We start from the raw sequence: 14922 nt of genomic DNA, 5'->3' as shown, positions 1-14922 counted from the left end.
GCTTGCCGTTCTATTTAATTAATTTTCTTTCTATTTAGACCACATTTTATTTTCACAAATCCAAATTCTTAAGCAAAAAGTCAAACTTCTCAGAGCTGACAGTCTATAGCAAACATTACATTTCTTCTGCGTCTGAATGTACAAACAAAAAAGCTGTTAAAACGTTTAACCACTGAAAGCTTTATAAGATACTTACTTAACTATTTCTCTCTTTTTTTGTATCATTGTAACCTTTAGTCCCCCTTGCATGTTTGTAATACTTGTTTCAATAAAGTTGTTAAAGAAAATGAAGTAAGTGGATCTACATGTGATTGGAAAGCATAATAATGAAAGGTATGGATATTGCGGAAAGGAAGAAACAATGTTAAGTACTGTTATGTATTATTGTATTGCCAGAAGTATGTTTCAGAGAGAGAAGTTGTAAAGAATACACTAAAAAAGACTGGAGAGCAAAATTTCCGATATTTTTAAAAAGTATTCAAGATCAACAAGACTGATGAATAGAACCCGATAAATATTAGTATTATTGTTTTATTTTCATTTGGTTCCTTTTAATTTATTTTATCATGACTATTGTGTTTATTGTTTTGATTGTAATTCTTTGTATAGTAGAAATATTAGAGGGTATAACTTTAGTGCACACTCCAGATCAGTGGGTGGCGGTAATGCTCCCGAAAGCTGTTTGCCAACCGCCAATCAAACCAAAAGAAGAAGAAGAACAAATAGACGTAAGCGGAAGTGAAAGCAGAAGCTGTGAACCGTGTGTTGTTATTCTCGAGAGCTACTTTCTTTCAAAGGTACAGCATGTTCACTCTCACAAAATCATTAAAACAGAATAGTGGTAGTTTTTAATGGTATGTTTACAATATGCACGTAGTGGATTTTTAATAGGTTCATTCTTGATGCTTGAATTTTCCTGTTGTATCTGAATATCCAACTATATTGGCTAGCGAGCTATAGGCTAAGGGGGAAGTGTGCTATAACAGTATTATACAACTACAGTGTTGTCGCTGTACTTTAATTTCATTAACGGTCGCTTTCTCTATAAATAATTTCTGTTTGTCGTTTGTCTCATGTCAGGTGTCATCATGTCAAAGCAGCCGCTGGGCAAGACGTTGTTGAGGAATGTAATCCGCCACACAGACGCTCACAACAAGGTGTGTGTGTGTGTGTGTGTGTGTGTGTGTGTGTGTGTGTGTGTGTGTGTGTGTGTGTGTGTGTGTGTGTGTGAGTGAGTGAGTGAGTGAGTGAGTGAGTGAGTGAGTGAGTGAGTGTGAGTGTGAGTGTGTGTGTGTGTGTGAGAGAGACTGACCGCGTAATCGAGTCCACATTTGGCAAGTCGAAGTGGCTTTTGAGCTAAACCCGGTCTAATGTGGTCTTCATTGGGTTAAAAAGCAGTGAAATCGCCCCTTTGTTGTTTCCACCAATGTGAAACTGGGCTTTAAACAGTTTCTGAGGGTATTCATGTTAATCTAGTCCAGGTCTGACAAGTTGACTGCAAGTGCAGTGGTTTTAGACCCGGTTTAATGTAGTCTGGGAAACCGTGAAATCATCCACTTTGTTCTGTTTTCATCAGTGGTGGAAGAAGTATTCAGATCCACTTAAAGGACGGGTTGATAGTTTTTCAAGTCTGTCTTAAAAATATCAGTCAGGTGTCCATATGAACACTGAAAGAGCTTTTTATTCCTCCTGTTCATACTGGCTATTAAAAAATCCCCTTCAAATGTGTGATGGGGGCTGAAAATCCACAGCTTATATGAGGCTTCAGCAGTCTGAGTTAGTCATACCAAGTGGATATCTACCACATTTGCAGTCTTTTTAGCATCAAATTCCCTCTTTGTGTTTCCTTGGACAGTGTTTCCCTGTTGAGCTGCGGTGAAAGTATAGTAATAAAAAGAGGGACTTTGGCACTAAAAAGACTGTAAGGTTAAAAGATATCTACTTGATTTGATTCATTTGAACAGCAGAAGCTTTATATTAGCTTCAGATAAACCTTTGAACACATTTTTGCACAGAAAGAGGACTGTGGATTTTGGCTACCATCACTTACATTCAGGGCACAAAATTAGCAGCCAAAAGCTGGTAAAATATGCAAGTGGCTGGAAGATTTGTTTCACTCACCAGCCAAAAAAATAATAGTAATCTACTGAGGGGCTGGTAAAATTTGAACATTCACTAGCCATTTGGCCTGTGGACAAAAAAGTTAATTAAGTGCATTATGAAGGGATCTTCTAATGACCATAAGAAGAGGAGGAATTATGATGAAAAACCTATTTCAGTGTTCATTTGGGCACCTGAATATTGATTTAAGACAGACTTGGAAAATTGTGAACCCGTCCTGACAAGTTGACTGTAAGTGCAGTGGTTTTAGACCTGGTTAAATGTTAGTGTGGAAAACAGTAAAATCATCCTTTTTGTTCTGTTTTCATAAATAGAATAAAAGCCTCATAAATTTGAAATTGGAGTTAAAACAGTGTTTTGCTTTTATCACAATGTATGATAACTGTAAGTTGTGGAACAATTGAGAATAAACAGTGAAATAGTATCCCTTAAGTTTCCCTCAATTTCAGCATCTTTCTCTGTTGACTTTGACCACTCTGTGTCTCATGTCATGTTCAGAAAAGCAGCTGTAGGAGAAGTCATCCTTTGCTGTACTGTGACAGTCAGTGATGTATAACAATACTTTATGTCCCTCTGAAAACCATCACCGACATTGTCTGACACACTCTTACCAACATCAATGTGTGCACCTGATTCTGATTAGAAATGTTACAGCTTACTGCACAACATGATTGTACTGTTGATTTAATTGCCACTGCTGCCTGTCAGAGATGCAGATGTAAATACTCTGATGTAATTAACAAAAAACAGATGGAAGCACACAAGACATCAGCTTAGAAATGAAAAAATTGTAACTGTGTCACATGAATAACACACCAAGGCACATCTGTTCATTTAAACTTCTAAATGTTAGAAAGTTTATTTGAAAGTAATCTAGATTTTAAGAAGTATTCTCCAACCAAGACATGAGAGTTAAGGCATAACAATGACTGCCCCACCTTTGGAGCTATATTATGACTGTAGATTAGTAATACTGATATTTGGCAGCTGCTGTATTTTCACGAACTGCCTGTTAGTTGTTTACCATTGACAGATGGTGTTTTCTTTGCCCCCAAGTGTTGAAGGATGTATATAACCTCTGTAAATATTTGAATCCTGTATTGTTAAATTCTATTGGCGGATTCAGATAAAGCATTTCAAGTGTGTGTGTGTGTGTGAGAGAGTGTGGGTGTTTGTGTCCATGTCTGTGTGGACTTTCATGTACTTACTTTTGTTGACAGATCCAGGAGGAGATGGAGATGTGGAAAATGCGAGGCTGGGAGGTCCAAGCATCTCACCACAAACATTTGCCAGCTACGGAGTGTGTAAGGTAGGAACAGAGAATGTCCCAGTTTAATTTTAGCCACCTGAACAAGAGTGACACCAAAGCTCATATGGGAGTAAGTTTCATAATGTAGCTCTCAGTTTAGAGAGCTGTTGTTACTGTATGTTTGCTTGTTGATTTATTGGTGATGGTTGTTTTCCAGGGGACGTATGCATTGTGATCGAGTGCCAGATGAATCTAGAGACCAGAGTCGAAGCAGAGAGCGCGTCTCGGACCATGATGACAGAGAGGCTCGATACTGGACTCGCAAACTGTATGAATTTGAGGCCAATGATCCTGACAGGTACAGAACACGACTGAATCCTCACCTGAATGTTTTGTACAATTTGTGAAATTACATGAGAAATGTCCAACTGGCTAATCTCTTAATTGGTTTCTTTATCATTGTAAGCGAAGGTGCATATTCATTGAAATTATTCATTTTAATGTGCCATATTTAGACAAAATTGACCAATCATTTTATTATGTTTTCACATTACAGATGGGGACATAGTGGCTTCAAGGAGCTTTATCCTGAGGAGTTTATAAGTGACAGGTAAGCAAATATGCAGCACTGCACTAAATAAGCAAGAAATTAATAAGGCAGCCTTTCTGTTAAAAATGTTCTCTGAGCCAAAGCTGGGATATCCCGGATGACATTATCATGGGTTATTTTCTTCAGACTTCACAAAGCAGCGCAGCGCCACAGAGGACATTTTGCAATAAAAATAAAAAACAAATAAGCTTGATGTGTCAAATTGGTGAACTGCTCCTTTAAGTCATTATTTCATACCAAAACCTCCCTAACATTAATTTTGTTTTTATTTTAGTGAAAAAAACAGTTCCACAAAGAAGATTGGGCGACACAAAATTAAAAAGTCCAAGTCTGGTACAGAAACGAGCTTATCAAAACACTCCAAAAAGTCCTCTCAAAAGAAGAAGAAAAAGAAAAAGAAGAAGAAGAAAGACGAGGAAGGAAAACGAAAGAAAGCGACGTGCTCGAGCACGAGCAGCGACCGCAGCAGCGATGACAGCAGTGCGACCAAAGACAAGCAGAGGAGGAAAAGGACTAAAAGTCGACATAAAAATAAGAAAACTTCAAAAAGCAGAGGGAGAGAGGAGGACAGCAGCTCAGGGGACAGCGATGATCATGACAACAGAGAAAGGGAGAGACAGACACACAGTCGCAAAAGGCGAAAGCAGGACTCCCACAAAGACTCAGGTTTAGACTCTAAAAAGAAGAGGAGGAAAAACTGGAAAGCAGCAGGTGAGGAGAGCTCGGATGATAGTTCGGGAGACTGAGATGCACACACAGATGCAAAGGACTGGTAACGGCCAGGAGAACTACTGCGGATTCCTTTGTTCACCTTTACTGCACAGAGGGCTTTTCTCTGCAGGGCCAGTCTGTATTATACTTTGTTAGACATCAACAAACCTGTGCTGTCGGTCCTCTCCGTGGGCGTTCTGTGTAGCAATATCTCACCACCTCTGCAGCGGCTCGAAGCGCACTGCACAAGAGTGCAGTCAGCATTCAGAGGCAGCGTGAAGAGGGATGGAGGGGTATCCACCACCTATCTCATGAAGAATTCTGTCCGCTGCAGGCACACTGATTGATCACTGACTCTCATCTCAGACTGTGTGCCTCATGTAGAGACTTGAATTGACCAGTTTTTTGTTATTTAAAAAAAAAAGGCAAATTATGCAACTGTCCTCAGTCTCACCAATTATGATAGAATGTGCATTTGCTCATTTTTTTTTTAGATTTGTAAATTTTAATATTTGTATGTAGCACATTGTCATAGGTGAAAAATAAACATCTATTTTGCTGTTTTTTTTGTTTTTTTTAATGGTTTTATTTAATAAAATGTTTGAACATATATTTAGTTTAAAGCTGGTGTTATTCTGTATTTTTCTTATTGTCAGAAAAATCACTTGAAAAGACCAAAACCAACAATACTATTAACAAATATGTTCTGTATTGCCAAAGCCTCCTCTATCATCTATGCCATAGAGCTCCATTGTTGTCCAAAAACAATTAAAAACACAACAATGAGCCACTGTGGTTGCACTGGGTGACACGTTCCTTCATTACCATGAACATGAGCACTGTAGTTTATTTTGATTAAATCCCACTTACACTACGCTGTTGCTGTAAATAATCACCAAGAGCACCAAAATGTGTATTAATCCACTGCTGAAAATAGTCCCCAACAAACTTCTGTTTATGTAACGTTAGCTAATACCTACGGTGCCCAGCTGTTATAGGAAATTACTGAGCCTTTTTTAAAAAAAATGAAAATATATATTTGTGACCTGTTTTCAAAGATTTACATCTTCAGTATGAATCATTTGGCTTGGAGCTGAGAGCCACTGAGAGAAGGAAAGTCAGAAAGAAGCGGGAGACAGACAAACGTAATTTGTTTGGTCTTTTCTTGGGGTTTGTTGACAAAACAAAAATATAGCATATTGCAAGCCTCATCTTTAAACAGAAACGGTTATACACGTCTAAACCTGTGTCATGGATTTGACATTTTCATTTGATTTTGTAAACATACTGCCGCATGAATGTAAGAACCAGTTTCCACCGGTCTGTTTAGATAACATTCACATGTCAGAGCGAAATACAGCCATGTAAGGAGACGGCAGTGCAAGTCTAGATAACCAAGTTAATAATTCATACTCAAAATTACCCCCATTACAAGAAAAATTTTCCGATTTGAGGTCTTCTGATTTTTTATTTTCTTTTATTAATCAGGCTGTTTGTATAGAAATAAACAGGGCGTTCTCCTCTCCACAGGCCATCACGGATCAAAGGCCTGTCCCAATTTGAACATGCTGTCTTTTTATGATGCAGAACATATACCTTAACAAGCTGCTATTCATGATCAAAGTGAATATATTTAGTGATTTGCAGAATTGCCCTTGACGACTATACAAGTCAGAGAGCACTCAAGAGTTCATCGTATGCTGAAGAGCAGCAGATTGTCAACCCCATATGGCCTTATTGCTAAGGTAATGTAGTACTTTGGGTGAATTTTAAGCCTCAGAAAGCAACTCAATAACTACAAAAACAACCCTGAACATACAAATTGAACTACATTCTTATAGACAGCACTATTCAAACCATATTAACATCATGTTCTGTGCCGCTGGTCAGTTTCTTCGTACCACACTTGTCAGACTAAATTTAACAATTTTTAGACTGACAGCGTCTAACCTGGTAACAAGAAGTCAGCCTGTGCCATCTGGGTATTTTTAGATAATCTGATGCTGAAGGAAGTGTTGGTAAACCATTTTGAAAGTATGTGTGTACTGGAAAAGCCTGAAGCAGTATGCTGAGTCTGTGTCAATAGGCTAAGTGTTCTCTCTGAGCAGCAGAGAGTGGGCTGTGTCGAGCTTGGCTGCAACTGCCCGTGTCTTGGAAAAAGAAGAAAGTAAATGAAATTCGGCCGGTCAAATCAATGTTGACGGAGGGTTTTAAAACACATTGTCAAGGTTAATAAGAATTTGGCAAAGGGGGGAACATCCAAAAGTGACTTATGACTGCAAATACCTAGTGAAGACACAGTATTCAATATATTATGGAAATATACTGAACAATTTTGGCCTGTTTTTCTTGCTACGTAATAATTAATTAAATATATAAGTAGATTTCATACTGTGACTCTTCAAACAGTAAAAAAGTGACTGACAGAGAGTTTGCACTGTAATTGTGCTCATATGGTTGAGCTGACTGAGGTCATAGTGTTTCCAAATTAACAGAATTCTAGTTTATGGTTTTAATTGTTTGCTATAGTTGGACACTATAAAGTAATGGGTCATTTACTCAATTTTCAGGGCACACACAGTGTTAGCTAGAAGAATAGAAACAAACTAAAAGGAAATTATTTTAAATTTAAAGTATAATAAAGTTTTTTTAAAAAGTATAGGTGTACAAACATCACATGTAGGTTCAAGGATTTTGTATCATGAGGATCAAATTGGGATGGAAATACTGTCTGTTTAATGATATTTAATAAATTTGAGGTTTTAAATCAGTGTGCAGATGTTATATTTTCATTTAGGAACGATGAAATCAACCAATCCCAGAAAAAAACTTGTTAAACTTCTGCAGAGCTGGACTATAATTTAAAGAGTAGTGATATTGTAGAGTAGACTGTGTTTATCATGGATAAGACTCCAAACTAAATGTGCATTAAACCATGTTCAGATTGGAATTCTCAAACACGTATCACTATGCATTAAACATAGAAAAAAAAAATCACCTTCTCCAAGTCAAGGCACTTTTTTTTTTTTTGCAGTCACTCAGAACTGCTGATGAGACACAACACACTTTGCTCTACTCCCACTGTTCACTAGCTTGGCTGTCCTGGCCAATTTTGAAGCCCCGGTGAAGTCTCAGTCTCCTCCTACCTAAGCAGATTTCGTGTTAGTTCGGATGAATAATAGTTACAGATAGGAGCAGACAGAAATGGTCAGCAGCACATTTCCACATTAGACATCAGCTGAAAAATTAGCACACCACAAATTGATAGCTGACATTACACCCTGAAGTTAAGTCTTTTTCTAACTGGAAAAAAAAAAATTATTTCATGCTATGTGAAAAGCTGATACACACAGTACAGAGAATGGCTTGGTTAGAGGTGATGAGGAAAAGAAAGGGCTGACCCCTTTCTTAAGACTCAATCCTCTGTCACTGCGGATGCAAATAGGAGATTCAAAAGGATTGAAAACCTCCACTGTGACTTATCTCTCTGGTCCATGTTTTATCTCTCAGTTGTCCACACAGCTCAGTTTCATCCCAGCCTCTGCTAAGTAGCTATAACCAGAGGAAGAAGGCGGCTTTTGTACCAACAGACAAATATCCCTCATCCACCCTGGTCATATCTTATCCCTGTTGTTGAGCCTTTTTGAGCTGTGATTGAAGAAAAACTGAATCTTAAATGCAGGATGCTGCTAATAATCATTATTAGTGCATTCTCACTAACTGAGCTTTGTTTCCCCCTAGTGGGATGCAACAGCTCTTACAGCCTTGTTAGTGACGGCTGGTTGCATTTGAATCCAGTTATCACATCCCTCGTCATCCCACACCCCATTCTGCTCTGTGGTCATTATTGTGCAGCTTTCACAGAAGTGCACGCCTTATAAATAGTGCTCAGGAATAAAATATTTATCATCTCAACTCCCTACAGTGGACACATACTACCGCTGATGCTGCTGCTGCTGCTGCTGCTGCTGCTTCTGAAGCGCAAGAAGAAAACGCCACTGGTGACACACGATACAGTTAACCCACACAAAAAATTTAATACCCTTCGTGAGGGGATAAATGGTCCAAACTTTGACATACTAAATAGGGGAGAGGTGTGATGACACAGGTTTTTAATGTAAAAACTTGCAGCCAACACCCAAATGCTTTGTAAAAAGTCATGTGACATATGACTTACTTACTTACATAGTTAGTACACATACACCAATGTTTTATTATACTTATATATGTCTTTTTTGTTTGTTGTCTTTTTATCTAGACCAGCCAGATACAGTACCGATTAATATACAGTCACATCTGGAACAATATTTAACATCATACAGTCCGACCGTCAAAGAGGAATCCGCAGTTTTTCCAGGTCCATCCTCTCTATACTAACATTAGAAATTATTATTATTGTATAGACTGGTGGTGATACTTGTCCTCGTATCTCGTGTCTTCTGTGCAAAAGTTTTTTTGAAAGAACCCAAAACATGATTGACATAACAGGATACCTGGCTGTTCACTTTACAGTTATGATGAAGTTTTGTTTTTTGTTTTTTTTTTCTCTTTTTTTCTCTTTTTAACAATTAAAGATAAACAGTCACATCCAAACGCCACACCCCCTTGGCATGTCACAGAGACAGAAAAAAATTAAAAAATCCAAAAGAAATGCTCCCCGTTTCAGGGTGGGAGGCAATGATGGAGAGGAAGGTTTATGACTACAGTGAGCAGCATCCTCCATTCGTACATTTTTTAGAATAAGGCACTGCTGCATAAAGAAAGGACATGGCCAACAAACCTCTCTGGGAGTATGATGGGGAGGCAGGATGAAGGGAGACTGTGTTCTTCTCCAGCAACTCACAGAAAGTTTGCATGTGTAAGTACATGTACTTGTGTTTATCGTTTGCTGTATGCAGGTTAAAGTGTGTGCTTGTGTCGTATGGCATGTCGACATATTGTGTTTTTACATGTATGTTTGTGTGTAGCTTTCCTCAGACTGTGCTCTCAAGCATCCACTCAGTGCTGCTGAATGTAACTCTCCTGTTGGCGAGCGGCGATGACTCCACGTTGAGCTGGTTGGTGGACTTGTGCCACCTCGTCCTCGCTCTGCGTGGGTAACTATGACTCTGAAATATGGAGTAATCCCCTCCGTCAAAAGAGAATCTGTGCCTAGTTCGTGCCAGCTCATTAGGGAGTAATCCCATGTTGGCCAGGGAACTTTTCTTGTCCTTGAGCCTCGGAGCCTCATTGGTGCCAGCATTCGGGCCTATGAGACACAGGGACATGGTGGAGCCTGTCAGGCTACTGTCCGTCTGCGTGTCCTCAGATGGGGGACCGGAGTGCTGTGCATCCAGGCTGGTTCTTCTCTTCATTTTTTCTACAGTCAGAGGAGGCAGCTCCACCTCCAGGATGGCAGTGGTGGCTGCTGGATCCTCCTTCTTCTCGTTGTCCACCCTCAGCACCAGCGCCATGCACTCTTTGGGTGCCTCGGCTTCACGCTGGCCCTCGTCAGAAGGCTGCTTGGAGGTGGAGCGCTGTAGCCGCTGCTGGCTACCATTGGTCTGGGAGTGCATGGTGGAGCTGACCTTGGTTTTGCTGTCCTCTGGGCTGCTGTAGGCCTTGTAGCGGATCATCAGGATGATGATGAACACCAGCACTGAAGCAACAATTATACCACCGATAATGATGATCATAGTGCCTCCCAGGAACTGGCTGTGCATGAAGCGGCATTGGCTGACCTCACTGGCCGTGTGGAACTGCACGCAGCCAACCACACGTGTGGCTGTTAATGATGTGATGCCATCGTCGTAAACCGCCAGCACACAAAGGTCATATTCCCGCCCTGCGGCCAGATCATTGATTAAGAAATTCTTGCTGGTAGATGGGATCATTCTGCAGAGAAAAGAAACAGTGCGGTGTTGAAGATGTAGAGGATTAATCATTGAAATTACAACGCCCACATTTACTGATTTGCATAAAGTGTATAAAATCACACAAAGGTGTGAGTTGCACACAACAAAAATGACAACAAGGCCACTGCAGTTCTAGCATTAAATATAACTAATTCTGGTAGACAAACATATGCACAACACTTCATTAAAGTTGACTTATGAGAGAATATGTTATAATATGAAACAGCAGTGAGAAATGGCGCCAGTGGGTTTTGTGTATAAAATAAAAGCGAAAGGTAAACTGCAAGGTGATAAATAAGGCAGATGAGGCTCACTGTCTAAAAAATACACCACAACAGCTGCAGGCCCGGGACAGCTGACGCATGATGTGGAGACAGTTTCGATGTGTGAATACCTAAGGTCACATTTTGACAGCAACCGCAAGATTACATGACTCTAAATACGAAGGAGAAAAGCATTGTCTTCAGGTCAACATTGGCGTTAATATAATTAGAAGCGTGTTCCTTTTCCCTACAGGCGGACTTTGATGGTTATCATTTGTAGGTAATAATGTACCACCTAAAGACAAAACAACACTCAGCTCCATGCCTAAACTGGATGAGAAAATTATACAGAAGAGCGACTCATTATATCTGATAAAAACCTGAAGAAAAAAAAGAAAGTCGACCACTATTATTAACTTGCTCCATGAATACATGAATCCTGAAATACTTTCCGTCTAAATTCAGTTCATTTGCGTCACATATTGGATAAGAAACACATCAAATCTTTTCTCATATTTAAAGGAGTATTTTAATAAGGCCTACAAATGGTAGTTTTTGCTTTAGTATTTTAAAAAGGGTGAGCTCATTTTGCATTTCCATAATGTTTCCATTAATTTAGCCTTTTTTATTAACAATTGCATCCTAACTTATACATTAAATTGCAACCTAATATAGGAAACCTTGTACTTGTTGGAAAGTAACTAAATACATTTACTCAAGTGCTGTAGTTAAGTACAATTTTAAGGTACTTTACTTGAGTATTTTCATGTTATGCTACTTCTATATTATATTTCTACTTCACTACATTTTGGGTGGAAACATTTTTTAAAATCTACTTACTCCACTACATTTGTCTGACAGCTTACCAGTTACTTTACAGATCCAGATTTTACATAAAAAAATATATAAGAAGCTTATAAATTCATTTTTCCCATTCATTTTTAGTTACTGTTTCACATTAAGACTTAACATCCAAAATGATCTAAAATATGATGCATTGTTATAGATAAAACTACCAAAAAGTATATAAAGCAGTTAAAATCAGCTTCACCTCCACCAACTACAACATTAAAGTACTGCTTACATGTTCATGCATGTTATAATGATCATATAATATAGGATATTAAGTACTTTACTTAACTACATTTTGTTGCTAAAACATCTGTACATTTAAGAAGTAAAATTGTGAATGCAGGGCTATCCTTTTAATGGAGTCTTTTTAGTTTTAGGAGTAGGAGTTTGTGTGTTTGTGTGTGTGTGTGTTATTGATCTGAATACTTCTTCTACCACTGTAGCCAAGCCTATCATTAAACAACCACATTTAATCACACTCTGTGTTGCAACCAATTAATGCAGACACTTGCTAACGATACAAAACAGTTACATGTAGTGAAATAGTTGGCCCTCGTGTTATTGTTTATTGCCTTAATGATGCTGAAAAGGCCTCTTAGTCTTTCAGGGTGCTGGGGTCAAAAAATCTATTCAGCAGATTGAAATCTGCTCAGAGGTTGTTGAAAATTGTACATTTTCTGCATGTTACAATACATTTTAATTTGTAGAAAAATATTCCTCCTCAGTTTATCCCACAGACTACACTATAGGGTTTCTGCTTATTTTTGGACATACTTGATCATTTTGCATCTTTGGGATCTGTCAATCCGCCGTAATGGACCGTTGTGTCATTAAGCAGATGGTAACTCCAGATGTCGTGCCTTTCCTCATGTCCCTGCTCTACCACCCTCCCCTCCCTTCCTACACCCATCCATCCACCCCCTTCACCATGGCTTACCTGTACACCAAAGTGTCATCTGCTGTGCTGTTGTACTGTATCTGGTACATCCTAATGCCGGGGATATGGCGCTCAGATGGCCAACGGATCACAGCGGAGGAGGAGGTCAGCTCATTGACCATCACCCTCCTGTCCTGTTTGTCGTAGCCCTTGGTGTCATTGCCAGATTTGGAGGAGGTGGTGATATCTGAGAGTCCAGGGTCCTCACGCATGTGGCCTGTGTTGTTAACAAACAGGGGTAAGGGGATCATGTTGATCTCAACAGCAGCTGTGTCGATGCCTGCGGCATTGGATGCCACACAATTAAATGCCCCGCTGTCCTTCAGAGTGGTGATGAGAATATCAAGGGTGCCATTTTCATACAGGATGGTGCGGGAATTATTATGCACCAACTTGCCGTCTGGTGACCGCCAGTGAATGTCTGGGTCTGGATCACCCACGGCTTTGCATTTAAGAGTCACCCCTTGCCCCTCCATCACATACGGCTTAGTGACAGTATGTTTGGTGATCAATGGAGGCTCACAGATAAACTCCTCCTCTTGGATGGACCAGAAGTATTTGTCCATGAGATGTTCTGGTGAGGCGCAGGTCTCCAGATCATCCTCTCTGGTCAGCCTGCGCAGCCACAGCAGCTCACAGTTACAGTGAAGAGGGTTTCCACCAAAGCTCACAGCCAGAGTGGAGGAGCTGGAGCCCTTGGCGTCAGACAGGACCTGAGCGTGCTGGAACAGGCTGTCTGGTGGCAGCTTCTGCAGTCTGTTGGAGGTCATGTCCAGGCGGACCAGCTTGGTGAGCAGCGTGAAAGTCCCAGCACCAATGTGGTCAATCAGGTTGTGGTCCAGTGTGAGTGTGTTAATATTGGTCATTCTGGCTATGGCTTCCCAGGGCAGGGTGCGCAGATTGTTATTGGAAAGATCCAAGTCCTCTATGGTGGAAACAAATTCATCAAAGGAGGTGTGGGCCACCTGGTGGATCTGGTTGTTTCCGAGGATGAGGTGGCGCAGGTTGATCAGGCCTTTAAAGTGGTCGCTCTTTATGACACTCAGGCGGTTTCCATCCATGTGGAGCGCCCGCAGGGATCGCAGGCCGACAAAGGCATGGGGGGTGATCTGGCTGATGGTGTTGCGGGACAGGGTGAGGTGGACCAAACTAGTCATGTTGAAAAAGTCTTTCCTGCGGATGATGGTTATGAAGTTGTCGGTGAGCCGCAGCTCAACGGTCTTGCGGTCAATGGTGGGGGGCACAAACAACAGGCCAGTCTTAGCACAGAGCAGAGTCAGAGTGGGGGAGAGGTGCTGGCAGATGCAGCGGCCGGGACAGCTGTATCCCTTCACCAGAGCTGCACACAGCAGCACGCACAGAACCAGCCGGTCCATTGTTGATGAGTTTCCAGGTCCTGTGAGACAGACAAAGGGAAATAGAGAGATGCACAGTCAAAAAATAGAGATCTTCGAATTAATAAATAGCATCATAGCCTTTATGAGAGCCTGCTGCAAAAATCCAGAGTCTGACCGAAATTGCTGAGAATACCAGCAAGGTATCAATCACAAAATGAAATGGAGCTTTTCTGAAATAATGGCACCTGGCATGATGAAAGGCTGCACCAACGCTGTCAGAAACCCATGTCTCTGTACCCTTTTAATGGAAATAACAATATTTTTTGTGCCACCAGGCTGCATCACCACTGAACCGCAAAATTCTTTGAATGATCACAGGACACTTTTCCTTTATTAGCTAACTCTGGCAAATACATTTCCATCATGTAACAAGGTTTGTGTGTTTTTCTTGCTCTAAATTCCACATCAGCAAGGAGAATTAAAGGTAGAAAAGGGCGCTTGTCAGCACTGCTCAAGGATTTTTATGACCTTTTCATGCTCTCTGCTCTCCCTATGCTTCAGAGATGTACTGCAAAATTAGACAGAAACCTGTCATGTAAATCACAGCAACAAAAAATAAAGGTGAAACGGCGGAAATAGGGCTTGTTTTCAAGTCTATCCGATGGGGGCATTATTGAATGATTCTCAGGTTTTGAGGATGTTCTGATTCTCTGATTCCCATTTAGAGGTATTGATTTCAGACTCAGAGAGAACACGCCTGTGGTGACAGGAGTAAAAAGTGATCCTTGGCTGTAATAACCATAAGAGACCCCTGTGGAGCACAAACGTTGATGTGCTGATGCCACATTGCCAGCGCTTTTACCCTCTTTGGCATCCATCTTGATTGCTAATGCCTAAAGCTTCACTGTTGATGAGAAAGCCTGTTAACGTTGATAAAGTGAAAGGACG

The 14922-nt window shown here is 40.4% G+C and overlaps 2 protein-coding genes across 2 annotated transcripts in view; one reads left to right on the top strand and one right to left on the bottom strand.

The window, feature by feature from the left end:
- The first annotated feature begins 689 nt into the window (after positions 1-689).
- Positions 690-5301, top strand: nkapd1 (NKAP domain containing 1). Its single transcript, XM_044354013.1, has 6 exons — positions 690-797; positions 1081-1157; positions 3342-3430; positions 3588-3728; positions 3927-3980; positions 4255-5301. Exons 2-6 carry the CDS (start codon positions 1089-1091, stop codon positions 4724-4726), a joined length of 825 nt encoding a protein of 274 aa, XP_044209948.1. The 5' UTR covers positions 690-797; positions 1081-1088; the 3' UTR covers positions 4727-5301.
- A 3402-nt stretch (positions 5302-8703) lies between these two features.
- The window catches only part of lrfn1 (leucine rich repeat and fibronectin type III domain containing 1), a 121256-nt gene continuing 115037 nt past the window's right edge, over positions 8704-14922 (bottom strand). Inside the window, exons 4-5 of the mRNA XM_044355328.1 lie at positions 12638-14033; positions 8704-10565 (exon numbers count right to left, since the gene is read on the bottom strand). Of these exons, the coding sequence (XP_044211263.1) occupies positions 9665-10565; positions 12638-14013 (2277 nt within the window). The 5' untranslated portion in view covers positions 14014-14033 and the 3' untranslated portion in view covers positions 8704-9664. The remainder of the gene's footprint in view (positions 10566-12637; positions 14034-14922) is intronic.

The sequence above is a fragment of the Thunnus albacares genome, chromosome 6, assembly GCF_914725855.1.
Source record: "Thunnus albacares chromosome 6, fThuAlb1.1, whole genome shotgun sequence".
Lineage (NCBI taxonomy): Eukaryota > Metazoa > Chordata > Actinopteri > Scombriformes > Scombridae > Thunnus > Thunnus albacares.
Note: the sequence above shows the minus strand (reverse complement) of the source record. Positions and strands in the feature narration are given on the sequence as shown.